Genomic DNA, 15,414 nt, shown 5'->3' with positions numbered 1-15,414 from the left:
GAGGAGGGACTTTCATGTCTCGGTCAAAGACCACCGGGGCAGCAAGATGGGGGGGGGGGGGGGGGGGGGGGGGGGCTCAATTGTATGCGTCTCGTTCCACACAGCGGCGGGATCTCGCTCTGATATCATATCTCTCTCTGAAGACGATGCCCTTCGTCGCCGCGACATCCGCCCTGCTGAGCACCTCCTGGCCTCTCCGCCAGACGCAGCCGTCCCCGTAGACAAGACGCCGATGCTCGGAGATCCTGCGCTCTCACTGCCCCAGAGAAACGTGCGACGGAGGGGAATGGCACACCCTGAGCTGCATGCGCATAATCAAACAGTCGGTTCTCCGTCGGCTGGCGCAACTGAGCCAGTCCAGGAACGAGCGTTCTTCGTTCCGCAAGCACGTCGAAGTGAATGAGCTCCAGACACAGGACTACCCAGATGCCTCGCACCCTGTTTCAGCTTCGCAACCGCCTCCTCTTAAAGAGCTGGCGTGCTCTGCGTCCCGTATAAGAAAAGCTGTCCGACGACTCCACCGTCGCGGGATCTCAAGGCGACGCTTGCTGCGCCGAAGGCCCTCGCTTCGACACTAGCCAGAGCGCAGAGTTCACAACGTCCTCCGGCGTGACGATCGTCGCCTCTTCCAGCTTCGCTGCGTATGGAGTGGGAATGTCTTTCGTCGCGAGCCTTACAGGCACCTCCAGCAGGTCGTCGGCACAGTTCTCCATGACCTGAACGTCCACGCAAAGTGAGCGCAGCACAAAAAGGAATTCGCCGCCAGCGCTTTGAGGCCCGAGGTCTACTCTACGTGAACTGCACACGCGCGGGACACGACGTTCGAAGCACCATGCGACAAAAACTCAGCCATGCGCGTGCACACGAATCTTATCTGGATGTATCTCTTACGCTCATATGTATATATATATATATATATATATATATGCACAGTGGTAGACGAGAGAGAAGATCAGCAGGAGATTTAAGTGCACCTGCACATTTACCGATATATGAGTATACACGCATATGAACGTTGTGACAGAGGACGAGTATGCATGGAAGACGCAAGTATTCCAGGGAACCGGTGAAATATATAAACGTATGGCTTTATGCGCGCTTGGCACCTGTGCAAAGATTTCGCCGCCGATGCCTCCGGTGCGGCTGCTTTCGTCAAGAATGATGCAGCGTCCAGTCTTCCGGATGCTGCTCTGGATCGTGGCCATGTCGAGAGGCTTAAGCGAGATCAGGTCCACGACTTCGGCGCTGAGCCCGAGGCCCGCGAGCTGCTCGGCGGCCTCCAGCGCAACGTGCCGCAGTTTGCCGTAGGCGAGCACGGTGACGTCTTTACCTTCGCGCGGGACTTCCGCCTTGTCCAGCGGCAGCGTATATGGCAGCAGCGGAATCTCCTCCTTGATGTTGTAGGTCAACACGTGCTCGAAAAACACCACCGGATTATTCTCGCGAATCGCCGACTTGAGCAAGCCCCGCGCGTTGTAAGGCGTCGAACACGCGACGATCTTCAGCCCAGGAACTGCCTGCGAGAGGGGAGAGAAAGGCACAAGGAGACTGGAAGAGTGGAGCAGGAGACACTCGCCGGAAGGAAGGCCCCCAGCCAGATCCAGGCGCTTAAAAGATAGATCCACAGGCTTCCATCTCGTCTCCGAGTCCGCGCCCTGTGCCAAGCGCTCGTGTCGCGCTTTGCGCCGCAGCTGTCAGTGCCCAGAAGGCCGCGCGCGCGCCGCGTGGCCGCTAAAGCCTGAGCCGTCTCGGCTCACCATCAGGTACGCCTCGATGCGCTGCGAGTGCTCAGGGCCAAGTTGCTTTCCGACGCCTCCGGGCCCGCGGATGACGATGGGGACGTCGAAGGCGCCTCCACTCGTGTAGCGAACCATGCCGGCGTTGTTAGAGATCTGGTTGAAGGCGAGCAGAAGAAAGCCCATGTTCATGCCCTCGACGACTGGTCGCAAGCCGTTCATCGCGGCGCCGACCGCCATGCCCGTGAACGTGTTTTCGCAAATCGGCGTGTCCATGCAACGGAAATTCCCAAAACGCGCATGCAGCTCACGCGTCACCTTGTACGAGCCCCCGTAGTGACCGACGTCTTCGCCTGAGCACACATAGGCGAAGGCGCGCGCCACACAGTGTGCAGAAATCCACTCTTGAGCGACACCACCCAGCCAGCATATCAAGATCCGCCACACGTCTCGGCGCATGCAGGAGTTCACGCTCGCAGCGCGACACGCCGAGGTTCGCTTGCGGCGGCAGCTGCGTCGCAGCTCACATTGCCAGAAAAAGAGATGGCCAGGGAGCATCACGACCGAGTCGCGAGACGCGCCGGCCGTAGAAGCCCCGCCGCGCCGCCGCGTACCGATGCGCATTGTCCCATTATCTCGAGTGGGAGATTCATCTGACTAAATATATGCACATACACACACACATGCACATACATGTATACATAAACATATGTATATATATGTATCTATGCGCGTATCCACGTACGTGCACACGGTGTGAGGCGGACACGATGCGCTCAGGGCTGTTTGCGAAGGACATCACCCATACATCCTGCGCCAGAGCACCCTCTTCTGCGGCGCGTCTGCGTGCGCCAGCAGGTCTCAAAGCGCACGCGCCTTTAGCCGCCGCGAGCCCCGTAGAAACCGCGCCCTTACCCATCACGCAGACGCTCCGGTCTCGGTCCATCTCCTCGGCAAGAGCCATGTGCAGCGCCTGGTAGAGCGAGCGCTCAACTTTCCAGTCGCGCACGCTTTTCCCGTTCACGAGCTCGCCATCCACCACAGCTTCGGGAATCGCGACAGCCGGCTGAGGAACCCAGACACGCACCGCGGAGCCCCGAATCAGAGAACCCCCAAACGAGCGTAGCACAGACGAAACGCCACGAAACTAACGCACGAAGCAGCGAATCCAGCCGCCTGCCACATCCAGACGCGCGCGCGAGTGAGACGCGCACGCCAGCATGCACAACAGACACCGCTGGAATCGCGACGCAAGTCACACGGCGAAGCCGGGCGAGGCGGTGCGGTGGGCCCTTTGGCGACCGCGCAGGCTGTGGAGGCAGAGACAGCTCTCTAGGCTTACCGTGGGGGACTGAGACGCAGCGACGGCGCTTGCGATCGCGGGCGCAGGCGACGCCGGAGAGGAGAACGGGGGCTTAGGCGACGAGAGGTTCAAAGCATTCCCGGTAGGTGCGCTGAGGAAGGCCGTGGAGACGTGGCTCGAGGCGGCCGAAGCCGCGCGCCGCGGAAGCGCGTGCAGTGTGGAGGCTGCTAAAGAGGACAGGGAGCCGGACGGAGACAGGTGACGGGCTTGCACCCCACACTCGGAGACACAAAGAAACACCCAGCCCCACAGGGGAAGACTGAGAGCGAACAGCGCGAGGACCTTCGCCATGTTGGAAGATGTCGAGAATGCGCGCCTGCTGCGCCGTGTGCCCAGGGGGACAAGGCGCCTGCGTGCCGACCCGCGAGGAGACTGGAAATCCGACTTGGCGCGCACAACGCCGGTCTCAGTCTGGCGGACGTCTGCGGTGAAGCCGAGGCAAACGCGGAGCTTCTAGCACCTTTCGATAAAGAACAGACGAAACAAACGAGAGACGCAACCGGCTGGCTGCACACAGAAGGCAATCCCGAAGGGAGGGAGAGGAACGACGAGGAGAGTTCGCGAATACGACCTTAGCGGAGAGAGCTGAGGACGGGCAAGACAGCGAAGAAAAGGTTGGGCGAAGTCGTACACACGTGACACGCGACTTATCCTCGGTTGCGGAAAACAAATTCCTCCATCTGGCGAAAACCAGAGAAGAACAATGGCCAGAAGGTATGGAACGATAATACGATAACGGAAGACGTCGACAGGACGTGTGTGCAGCAGAAAGGAGGCACAAGACACAGCCAGACACAAACGCCAAAGCACCAGAGACGGCCTGGAGGGGCGAGACTATGCAGAAGGAGACTCTCGACGAGCGAAAACGACTAAGGTAGATCGAGACAAGCAGTGAAAACACCAAGACGCCACGGAAACAAGAAGACTGCCGGCGGGGCGACGAGCATGACGCCACGTGAGCACCTGCCCTAGAAGAGGAGACACGAGATGGGAAAACGGCACACACAACCCAAAGAAAGACGACGTGTGAAAGGCCACGGACGACACAGAGAAGCAGGAAAAGAAAAATTCAGGTGAAGGAAGGAGACAGGCCTAGTGCCACCTCATCCCTCGTCTACACAGGCACGAAATAGGTGAGACAAGGGGCGACACGCGGAGAAAGAGAGTGGCGTGCTGGACACGAAAAGGAGAAGGCTGAGGCTATCTTTGCTCACGAAAATACATTGTGTTTCCAAGTGCAATGGACGCGTGGCGAGCTTCCGTCGGTGTCTCAGCTTTTCCTCGTTAATTGCTACCGAGACACGCGCGCAGAGGCAAGCTGTGCCTCGCGCGGCATCTCGCCTTGTCTCGCCGCTGTGACTGGCGGCGCGTGCCGCGTCCTCCGGAGAGAGGAGGGAAAAGAAAAAATCAGCTCCTGCTAAAAAAGAACTGGGATCCTGGGTCCCTCTAGCTGGAAAACTTCTTGAAAACGAAAAAAGGAGAGGAAAGTGCAATTCTTCTCAGACATGCAACAGAGGCACACCGACGTCTACACAGGGGCGGAGACGAGGCGACAAGAGACACAACCGGAGGGACACGTGAGACATCTGGGCCGAGGGGGGCCAAGAAGAATCGCGAAAATTCATTCGCTGAGATAGACATAAGTGGCCATCCAATCGTCAAGAATACCCTAAGACGCATCCGGGGGCATGCATAGTTCCTAAGTCAGCCTAAAAGTCATGCAGACGAGGCAAGGGCAACAGAACGCGGCGGAGCCGACGCGGTCGGAGGAGCGCCTAGGAGAAACGGTTGAGGCCGCAGGGAGTCTGGTATGTCTGGCGCTGAAAATGCTGAGAGCGAGGGCTGCGAATAGGCCTAAAATAATGAGAATGACATCTAATCAGACAAGAACAAGAAACGCGAATGAAACAGCACACCTCCCCGCGAGGACGGACAGCGCCCGGCGTCGAGTAGACGGTATGTAGTGGCACACTCACAAACGCAGGCCTCCACACAGTCCCAAGAGCCACGAAGAGACTAGAAATAGACTCGTTCAGGAACGCTCGAGTTCACGACGGGCCATACCTTTTCAGATTTTACATACGGCCTACCAACATGTACATACATATATACATACAGTTATGCATATATATGTCTAGCACATGGTTCTCTTGAGGTGCTTGCCGATAATGGCACCCGCGCTAACGCAAAGCCCTGCAGGGTGCAGCGTCGCGTTTAGCCGCGCGATGTCCGCGATGTCCGTTTTCTCAGCGCGCCTAGAATATGGGCGCGTCCGGCCTAAGTCATCGCTATACCGTAAGGCTCGACAGCTGTGTCGCAGACTATACACTCGCAACTCTTCTTGCCCTGAAAAGAAGTATTGACAAAGAAAAAGTATTTAAGATGTACTATACTGGCCGATGGAGGCGTCGTCAACGATGATTTGCTGCACTGAGGACGCAGGCTAAACCTGCAGGGGTAAAACGTGCGGGTCGCCACCTACTCACAGAGGTAGACCTGGAGCCCCCGGACCTCACACAAACGTCGAAACACAAACACCCCATCAGAACAACGCCACAATCCGCGGACTCGTGGAACGTTCGCGAGAGAGAGGCGAGTTAGTGGACGCGTCTGCCTGTATTCAGGTCGAGACAGAGGGACGCGGACACACAACATATATTGTTGCGTAGCATACCCCCCTTGCAGCCGTAGATGAATATATATCTTCATACATGAAGTTGGATGCCTCTCATTCCAAATTCAAGCGACGAACTAAGCTGTAGACTCTAACTTGGGTGACTGGAAGAAGGCCAGTGAAGGGCGAAGGAGACTGCGGAGGGCGGCAAGTGACGCGGGGACTCGCAGGCACTCTTTACACACGCTGTGGCTGTTCGTCTGCTCGCTGCCACGGGACGTTTTTTCCTTATGCCTTCCGTTCTCTTCTCCATTCCCTGTTTCCTGCGAATTCGGTGAGTTTTCAGCTTCACGCTCTCTACGGTGCCCCGGGTTTTTTATCTTCTTTGAGGCGACGGCGGCCGCCTTCTTCTCCGTTATCGTCGCGCTCCCCCGCTCGACTTCCGCGCCCACTGCCTCTCGCGGTTTGGCTTTCTTTCTCGCCTTGCCGTTTCTTGCTTCTCGTCCTCGTTTTCGAATTCGTCCTTCCAGCTCCTTCGTTTGTTCCCATCTGGACGGTGTTTCGAGTGTCTCTTCGCGGTTTTACGGCCTTCTGTGACCGCCGTACTCCTCTGCGTTACTCCGCTGGCCCCGGCGCTTACGTCCCACGAACGAGGCTCAGCGCGAACACACGCCGAGGCCGCGGACAGCGAAGAGCGGCAAAGTTTTCTCTCCTTCCGATTTTCGGGCGGCAACTCCCTTTTCGCCAGCTTTCGTAGCTCCTCTCCGCTGCGTAGCGTCGCGTCTCGAGACGGTTGCTCGGCCGCCTCTCTTGGTTTTAGCTCGCAAGCTCTCGCGCCTTCACTTGACGCCCGGGGTACTCCCATGCGCCTTCCGCACCCTCATTCGCAGTCGCTGCATTGTCGCTGTGCCCTGGTCCCTGCGTGCGCATGCTTCGCGGTTGTGCACCAAGCGACTGCGACTTTCTCTGCATGTCGCCGGCCTCACAGGCGTCGCACGCATCACATGCGTGGATGAGACATCGGAAGGATGACTCCGCCTGTCGCCGACTCCGCGTGCTAACGCTTGGCACCGATGGAGAAGCACATTAAATTTCCTGCGTCTTTCGGTGTGCGGTCTTTCCCTCCTGCTGTCACTTCTCTCGCTTGGCCTTCTGCCTCGCCTCCCTCTGCCTCGCCTCCCTCTGCCTCGCCTCCCTCTGCCTCGCCTCCCTCTGCTTCGCCTCCCTCTGCTTCGCCTCCCTCTGCGTCACCTCCCTCTGCCTCGCCTCGCTCTGCGACGCCTGCTATCGCTGCCGTTTCTTCGGCCTCTGCTGCTTCGTCGAGTCCGCCGTCCTTCTGGGTGACTGCAGCGCCCTGCTTCGCCGCCGCACTGTGTCCCTGCGCGTGGGTTCCTTGTGCCTCCGAGCCGGCTGCGGCGCCCGCCCCCTCCTCCTCTGCGAGTTTGTCTGCGGACGCAGACGGACTACAAGGACAGCCGTTCTCCTCCGCCTGTCTCCACGACGATTCTCTTTTTCGAGTCGTTCAGAGGATGAACGCGGTCGTGCTGCGCGCGCCCTCGCCCGTTCCCCCTCCTTGTGGCTGCCGCTCCTACGCGCCGGCTGCGCCGGGCAAGCACTAGACGTAGGCAGTTCTCCGTTCTCCACTGACAACGGGCTGGCAGTCTTGAATCCAGAGGCAGCTGACTGCATTTCGAAGGCAGCTTCTCAATTGGTCGCGCTCGCGCTCGTCGCACATGTCGTCGCGAACGCCTCCCCGTCTCGAAGGGCGCGCCGAGGCAGAGGCACTTGCGCGATGAAAGCGCGTGTGTGAGCGACGACGCGGGCGCCACCCGCCACTAGCCGTCTGGTTTGAGTTTTGAGAGTGGGAGGAGGCCAGACACCCCGTTTGAAACGCTAAAACGACCGCAATGACGCCGAACCGCGACCTGCCAGAACCCGCTGGCGCTCGGGTTCATCCTGCGGCCTGCTTCTCAGAAGACTGTGTCTCTCGCTCGTCGTCTGCCTCCTCCTCCCTCCCCGCAGCAGCCTACTCTTCGTCTCCGTCGCCGGGCGGGGGCGCGTGGGACGGCGAATGCGGCGCCGAGGCGATTGAGCAACTCTTTCTGCTGCTCCGCTGCGGAAAGGGCAAGGCTGTGAAGAGTCTCCTGAAGCGCCTGCCGCGCGCTGTCGTCCACGCGCGAGACGCCGGGGGCCACACACTCCTGCACTGGGCTGCCTTGTGCGGAGAAATCGAAGTCCTCAAGTTCCTCCTGGCTAGGGGTGAGCCGCGCCGATGCCGCCGGCGTAGCTCTGCCTACCCGCCTGACGTCCACTGCCCACACACGCGCCTGTCCCGCTGTTTTCATATATCCACACACCCATCGACACCTACCCATGTGCCTCTATCTGCACTTATCTTCTGAGTCGCCTGCGCATGTCTGTCTGTGCGTCTCTCTCGCTTGGTTCATCTTCGCAGGGGCGTACATACGCGTCCGTATATGGCTCACAGTACGCAGTCGTCTGTCTCGCTGCATGCGCCCGATTTTCGCCTAGGCGGCGTCGGAGCTGGCTGGGAAGCCGAGGCCTTGTTCCGTCACGGAGTGTCTTCTCACTTTGGAAGCGAGGGGGGCGGAAGTGAGAGCTCCGTTTCGGCTGAAGGAGACGCGCGAAGGGGCCCTCAGATTCACTCCTCTCACGCCGTGTGCTGCCGTCGCGTGGCGCTGTGGCCGTTGCTGAGGTTCCGCCGAGGCTCCGCCCAGCGCAGCGGGCCGCCCCGCTGCGCTGGGCGGAGCCTCGGCGGAACCTCAGCAACCTTCCGCATCCGTGTCGGGGTCCTGAGTGAGTGACACAGCGGCGCGGGCTGCTCAGTCGCGAGGCTGTGGAAGGGTTGACGTCCGTCCGCGGTCGTGCGTTTTGCCGCTTCTCTCGCAGGCGCCGACCCGGACGCGCGGGCGGCGGCGACGCGGCAGACGCCGCTCATGTGGAGCATCATCCGAGACAACATCGTGGCGATGCGCCTGCTGCTCGACACCCTCGAGTCGCCCTCTGCCGGCCTCGCCGCCGCCTCAGGTCCCGTTCCAGCCGCTGCAGCGCCCCATGCTGCGCCTGCGGCGGCCGCCGTCCCTTCTCTCTCTTCTCCCGTAGATCCGCCGCTGTCGCAGTCGGCGGCGGCGGAGCTCCTGTCGAGCTCTCGGGTCGCGCCGTCGCTGCGCGCGGACGAGTGGCAGCATGCGGCGTCGGGTGCGGCTGGCGTCGCGGAGGCGCCTGCCAAGGAGAGGCAGCTCGCAGGCGAGCTCGGGGGTTGGCGCGCCCGCGACAGCAAGGGCGCGACGTGTGCGATCCTCGCCGCGCAGCACGACTCGCGTAGGGCGCTTCTGCTTCTGGTCAGGCGCGCCGGCAGAGCGTGTCTGGATGAAACCGACGAAAACGGATGCAGCCCTGCGCACTGGGCTGCCTTCAAGGTAGGCAGCGATTGTCAAATGGACAAGAACCTCGAGGAGTGGATAGAGCTCCCACATGCGCTAGCGGCCGTGGAGAGAGCTGTGAGCGGGTGTAGCGATTCGAGTTCATGGCAGCGAAAACGAAATTCGAACGTGAATAACGCGCCTTAGGAACTTCGCTGCGCACGCGCCTCGTTCGCCGCTCGTGTCGGGTCTGAAGCCTACAGATCGAGTGTCGAGACGTCTAGCTCGGCCGAGAGTCGCAGCCCCCCCAAGTCCTGCGACAGCTTTCGCCTTGCGGCACTGTTTAGGGCCGGAGGGCCTGTTGTGGGCGTCTTCTGGCTGACTGTCTTTTCCAGCCTTTGCCGTCGCCGCAGAAGACCTCCTGAATTCTGCAGCGTGGCGTCGTCGTGCCTCTGTTCAGCTGCGCCAGTGCGTCTGTGTTGTCTGTGGCTGTAGAACCACGTGGAAGTCCTTCGCCTGTTGCATTATTTCGAAGCGGATTTCACCTCCATCGACCTCTTCGGCTGTCTCGCCCTGCACCGCGCGGTGGAGGCGGGTCAACTTGAGGCCTGCAAGTAGGCGTGTAGGCAGCAGAGTGGAAAATCCTCTGGGGATGCTGCTCTATCGCGTCGAGGCTCGCGAGAGGCATGCCAGGCAGGATGGTGCTTACGACTCGCATACCCCGCGGAATTAGATATGCTTTTTAGGGTCTCATCGACATGCGTGGCGGACATGGGACTGCGGAGAATGCAGCACGTTGATTACTCTCTTCAGCAGTCCTGCTGCTTTTTTGCAAGATATGTTGATAGATGTAAATACCTATATATATATATATATATATATATGACCATACATATATATATATATATATATACGTACCCCCATACGTGCAAACGAGCGGTGACGAAGGGGTCCCTGCTCAATAATGTTCAGGGTCGCTGCTGTTTTGCTACGTGCAGAGTCCTCGTGGAGGAATGCGACGTCAGCCGGAACGAACGGAACACCAAGTCGAACGTGGTAGGTTGACACGTTCCCTCGTATCTTTGAGTTCTCGCATTTGGATCTCTCCCTCCGCACGCCTCCAGCTTTGCCGCGTCTTCTGTTTTTTCTTTTTTGGGTTTGAGTTCGTCGCTTTTGCCACGCAACCTCGTCCCGCCCCTTCCCGCCTGACGCGCCGAGGTGCCCGCCTTTTTTAATCTCTGTGACGTTTCCTGCGAGTGGTTCTGTTCACCCGCGCTGTCTCGCCATTCCCTGTTTTCAGTCGGCGCTTGAGCTTGCGGAGAGTCTCCAACCGCCCCGACCCGACTTGGTGGCGTTTCTCCGCGCGCCGCACGTCAGCCGCCCTACGCGGGCCTTGCCGCTTCTCCAGGCGTCTGAGCGCGTGAGAAAGAATATTCTTCTTCGCAAAAAAGAAAGAAAGGCGCACCGCCAATTCGAGTATCGCCAGCGGGTTCTCCACAATCGGTTGCCAAGTGCGGAGGAACTGCATATGCATTTGTACAGGTTTCCCCACACTCGCGCGTGGTGTGTCTACGCATGGCGTATCCGAAGAAAGGGCGGGAGCTGTGGCGATGCGTCGTCGAGGAAGGAATTATGGCAGGACGTAGAAGGGGAACAACGTCTCCCCAAGCGAGCTGAGCTTCAAGCGACGCTTTTAAGTGTGTGTGAATTTTTTTTCAGCCGGGTCGCGGCGGACGATGGCAGTCGCTGCGGCGCATGACGAATCTCTTCTGCAACTGGAACGAGCCCCTCAAGTACAAGCACCCCAGCATCATCGTTCTCTTCTGCCTTCTTCTCATGATCTACACGTCCCGAGTAACCTTTGCGGTACGCGGGTCGCTTCTTGTATACTCATGTATGTGCCGCCGTACTGAGTTATACCGTATGTCTTTTGTGTGTGCACACTGTGTCTGATATATGCGTGTGGACCTTGTATCATACGCGTACATACTCAAGCAGACAGCCAAAGACTCTCTTGCTCTATCGCTGTCTCTTTGTCCAGCGCTCAGGCGATTGCCGGCGGCCTGCTGCGGACTTGCTTTTCAGCGTTAGTTCCCTTTTCCTTGCCTTTGTTGCGCTCAGTGCCTCCGCCCTTCTCGCGGCGCGCAGCTTGCGCTGCCGCACTTTTTGCAGTCGCCGTGCGGACTCGAGGCGCATGCGCGCGCGTCGGGATCCTCCTCCGCGTTCGCCTCGCTGTTTGGCTCGCCGCCCTCGAGTCCGCGGGCGCCATGTCCCGAGGCTGCGCAGGCCGCGCGGGGAGACGCGCAGGGTTCGGGGGGAGTCCGTCGACCGCCGCCAGTGCGACGCTGTTCTTCGCCTCAGGCACCTTGGCGCGCCTGTCTCCGCCCGCACTGGCTGCCTTCGGTGGCGCCTTCGCGGCGCTTTTTCTTTCGTTTCTTTTCCTCCGGCTGCTTTTTTGGACAGCCTGCGCAGACCTGGGACTTTTTCTCCTTGTCGTGGTGTCCGATCCCGGCATCATCCGCAAGCGGCGGCGCGGCGCGAGCGCCGTCGAGGAGCTCATGCAGGTACGGATTCCGCGAGGCAGTCGGGGGCGGGGGGGGGGGAAGCTGTCCTGCAGTGTCAAGGAATTCGGCGGTCTGTGTCGCGTAGCCGGAGTCCTTTTCAGTAGGTAGGGACAGAGGCACGAGCACCCGGGCGAGCCGCTAGGCGGACACCAGGCAGTGCGGCATGTGAGGTGTTTCTCAGCCTTGAAGCGCCTCCGTGTCGCGCGGTGAAGTCGGATTCGGCTCGACAGGCGGGCGAGGAAGTGTGTGTAACTGTGTTACTTTTAAGCGGTTGAAAATAAAGAATGATTGCCGCATGGGGCCCTTCGACTGTGCACCCAGAGCCAGCTTGAGATCTCCGCCTGCGAAAGGGGTAGGGGTGGGACTGTGACATTCCACTGACTTTCCTCGAGGCGCAGACAAGGTGTGCGTCTACTGGAGGCTGACAATATGTCGCCGGTCTGGCGGAGGGCGCAACTCGGTTTCAGGGTGTGATGCCTTTCCGTTTTCTCCTTTGCTCCCCTTCAGATCCTCGGCGACAGACAGACGAGTGCAGAGACACTTGCAGCCCTCGATCCTGACCGCCTGTGTCGATCTTGCTGGGTTTACCGCGCGCTGCGGACCAAGCACTGCTTGTACGTCCCTTTCTCTTCTAAATGATTGGTGATTTTTGAGCTTCTGTCTCGAAAACACACGGCTGATGCTTTCGTGTCTCCTGGCTTCGTGTGCGGCACAGCCGATGCAGATTCATCCTGCGGGGAGTCGCGCGCCCTTCTGTCTACGATTCGATCGCCTCGTAGATCGCTTTGTGGCTCCGCGGGGGGGGGAGTGCGGGAGGGGGGGGGGGGGGGGGCTGGTGCCGTGGCTGTCGCTTGCGCTGCGACAGTTATGTTATTTTTTTTTAATAATTACTACTATTTTCAGCGTCTGCGACCGCTGCGTCGAGGGCTTTGACCATCACTGCCTCTGGTCGTACAACTGCGTCGGCGCGCTCAACGCACGGCTCTTCACTTCGTGGCTCCTGTACCATTTTGCTACTCAGGTGAGCAGCAAGCAGCTCTATCGGTGTATCAGTGTGTACCCGTATGTATCTTTATCTCCGTATCTATATCTATCTGTATGTTTCAATGTCTATTTTTCTTTCTATGTCTCTCTATGGCTGTTCTTAGCTATCTATCTGCATCGGTCTATATGCCTCTTTAGATGTGTAGACTTCGCAGGGACGAGTTGTCTGCCTTTTGCCGTCTGGGGTCGACCCGTTTCGTCTTTTTTGAGGTCTGCGGCATGTTCGCCGCGCTCGCCTCTGTTCTCGCGCGGGGACGCGCGTCGCTTTTTAACGTGTTCTCTCGTCATTCGCACTTGCGTCTGCGGCTCTGCAGCTGCTTCACTTGTGCTGCTCTCTCGCCTTCCTATCGGTCTCGGATTCGGCCGGGGAGCCAAGTTTCACCGACGCGGTTCTCCACGGGCGATGTCCCAACCGAGCTTTGCTTCTTTTCGTGAGTCTGCGCGGCGCTAAAACCTGCCCCCTCCATTCTCACAATCTCTAGGATGTTGGTAAAATGCGGCTTTGACGGGCGAGTGGCTCAGGCGCGTCGCCGACCCGCGGGGCGTCATGGCGTCCGCGGGTACATTAGCTTTTGTAGCTATACGTAGTTACCTTTGCTGCCATGTATACATGTATATATATGTGCATGTGTTATTTATATTGTTCTTATAGTTATGTGTATTTATTTGCGGTCGTGTCATCTGTAATTATATTTATGGCGATACATATTTGATTCACTTCAAATATATTTATGCTGCAACGTCCACTCGGACGCGCTACGCGGATGCCGCGCACATAGGGCTGCGCTTAGTCTTTCGCAGGTCGGAGCCGAACTGCCGCGAAGTCGGCAGTTGCTGAGGGGGTCAAGGGAGAGACGTGCCGTGAAGACGCGGACCCGTTGGCGTGTCTGTTTCGTTTCAGACGACGCTGCTTCATGGACTCACCCTCCCTCGCCTCAGCGTGCTCGTGTACCGACACCTGAGAAATATCGCAGAAAACGTCACGGCGAACGAAGTCCTCAACCGCAGCCGGTGAGTGTTTTCCCGTCTCGCTCATCCCGCAGTCCCGCTGCGCCGCATGCATTCAAAACTGCCTCGCTTTCGTGCGTGGAATCTCGGTAACCTTAACTAACTCTGTCTTCTATCTGCTTCTCAGGTACGCGTATCTGTGGCGGGCGGTCTCGGCTCGCGGCCAGCGAGCCGTGCGCGGCGCGAGAAAAAGTGTAAATCCCTTTTCCGCAGGAGTAAGTCGTTTGGAAGTTCGCATGTCGGGCGCGGCGCGAAAGGCATTCGCAGGCTTGAGGATTATATATGTTATATGTTGTGTTTCCAGACGATATTACCAGTGCTGCAGTTCACCTGCGGTCTTGCGGCGTGTGTGACAGTGAACCTTGTCGCGTGTGGATGACTCTGGAAAGAGTTGCGTCCGCGACCTGCTGCGTGCGTTTGATCTTTGCTTTGTTCTCAGGTGTGGAAGAACTGTGTGACGTTTTGGCTCGGTCGGCGAACATTTTACAGCGCGTCGGTTTCGAATGCGCTGCTTCAGCTTCGCCAGCTGTTTCCGCCCCTCTCGCCCTCCGCGGCGGCGCTCGCGCGGTCGCCGGCGCACGCCCAGGGGACCTCCCCGTCGTTCGTTTCGCGTCTTCTCTCCTTTTTTTCCGTCAGCGCCATCCTCGCAGCCCTCCGTCCCTGCAGGCGGACACCCCCAGGGCCTGCTGCGCGCGAGACTCAGCCAGACGAGAGCGGACGAGGGGTGGCGTCGATGCACAGAGAAGCCGCGCGGCAGACGCGGGGCGGAGAAGAGCGCTGGACGGAGTCGGGAGTCGAGCTGCGCTGCTTTGCCTCTGAGGAGAAGTGCAGCGGCAGGCCCGACGCGCGTGCGATCGCCAGAGGCGGAAAAGCAGATGGCGTGGCGACCACGGCTGCGAGCGCCAGCCTGCACAAGTCGCTCAACAAAGGCAAAGTCGTCTGAGGGCGTCCGCCACGCACCACGCCTCGCACTGGAGTGATATGCATCGGCATACGCATGCACCGACGTTTACGTAGGTGCATATATATATATATATATATATATATTTGCGTGTCTAGCTGTGTTGCTATATATATGTATGCGACGCGCTTCTAACTAGTTTGAGCGAAAGGTGGACGCCTCATGTTTGCGTCCTTCGAATGGGGTCAGTCTCCCGCCTGTGACTTTTGACACCAGCCCGCGCGAGAGAGGACGGGCGCGCAGCGACTGCAGAGTCAGCGTGGCCGCGCGCATGGGTAGAAAGACCGGTTGACGTTGAAGTCTTTGCTGTTTTTTTTTTGTGAAAAACGTCGAAGGGCCGTGTGTGTCTGCGTCTGCATGGCGGCGCGAAGATCTGACTCCAGGAGTGCGCCTGCGCTCGTACGACTCCGCCGGCGACCCTCTCCTGAGTTTGCGCGACTTTGCCAGGCGGGTGTGCGGAACAACGCGCCCATCTCAATTTTTCAACAGGCGCTTCGGACACGCGAAGCGAGCCGCTTTTCTATTCAGATTAAACCCGCCGCGCCGCAGAGGCCGCGTGTTAGAGGCAGAGTAGCCTGTTCGTCATCGTCTTTTCTTTCTGACTATGACGATGAAGTCGAGAGCGCCAAACGCTCTTTGTGTCAACCTCTTCGCCTCCCGGGCTCCACAGGGCCGAAGCAGAAACTTCTCTCTGCTTCACCCCGGCTCCTCTCTCTCTCTCACTCAGGCAGGGACGCGAGT

General features: G+C 59.0%; 3 protein-coding genes across 3 annotated transcripts; 2 read left to right on the top strand and 1 right to left on the bottom strand.

Annotated features, from left to right (window-relative positions):
- Window positions 1-533: 533 nt before the first annotated feature.
- Window positions 534-3,390, bottom strand: BESB_032930 (pyruvate dehydrogenase complex subunit PD-HE1Beta; the record flags this gene model as incomplete). The annotated part of the gene is made up of 5 exons (XM_029361885.1): window positions 534-716; window positions 1,107-1,517; window positions 1,758-2,089; window positions 2,652-2,802; window positions 3,079-3,390. The coding sequence occupies 5 exons, from the start codon at window positions 3,388-3,390 to the stop codon at window positions 534-536; spliced, it is 1,389 nt and encodes a 462-aa protein (XP_029215105.1).
- Window positions 3,391-6,786: 3,396 nt separating this feature from the next.
- On the top strand, window positions 6,787-7,332 carry BESB_032920 (chloride transporter, chloride channel (ClC) family protein; the record flags this gene model as incomplete). The annotated part of the gene is made up of 1 exon (XM_029361884.1): window positions 6,787-7,332. The coding sequence occupies one exon, from the start codon at window positions 6,787-6,789 to the stop codon at window positions 7,330-7,332; it is 546 nt and encodes a 181-aa protein (XP_029215104.1).
- A 288-nt stretch (window positions 7,333-7,620) lies between these two features.
- BESB_032910 (DHHC zinc finger domain-containing protein) lies at window positions 7,621-14,655 on the top strand (the record flags this gene model as incomplete). Its single annotated transcript, XM_029361883.1, has 15 exons — window positions 7,621-7,972; window positions 8,624-8,832; window positions 8,920-9,153; window positions 9,592-9,710; window positions 10,095-10,152; window positions 10,397-10,516; window positions 10,816-10,962; window positions 11,218-11,404; window positions 11,569-11,660; window positions 12,168-12,274; window positions 12,564-12,681; window positions 13,019-13,135; window positions 13,606-13,715; window positions 13,840-13,927; window positions 14,152-14,655. The coding sequence occupies 15 exons, from the start codon at window positions 7,621-7,623 to the stop codon at window positions 14,653-14,655; spliced, it is 2,562 nt and encodes an 853-aa protein (XP_029215103.1).
- Window positions 14,656-15,414: the final 759 nt, after the last annotated feature.

This window comes from Besnoitia besnoiti (genome assembly GCF_002563875.1).
Source record: "Besnoitia besnoiti strain Bb-Ger1 chromosome Unknown contig00018, whole genome shotgun sequence".
Taxonomy (NCBI): domain Eukaryota; phylum Apicomplexa; class Conoidasida; order Eucoccidiorida; family Sarcocystidae; genus Besnoitia; species Besnoitia besnoiti.
The sequence above is the reverse complement of the archived record's forward strand: the minus strand, read 5'-3'. Positions and strand labels throughout refer to the sequence as shown.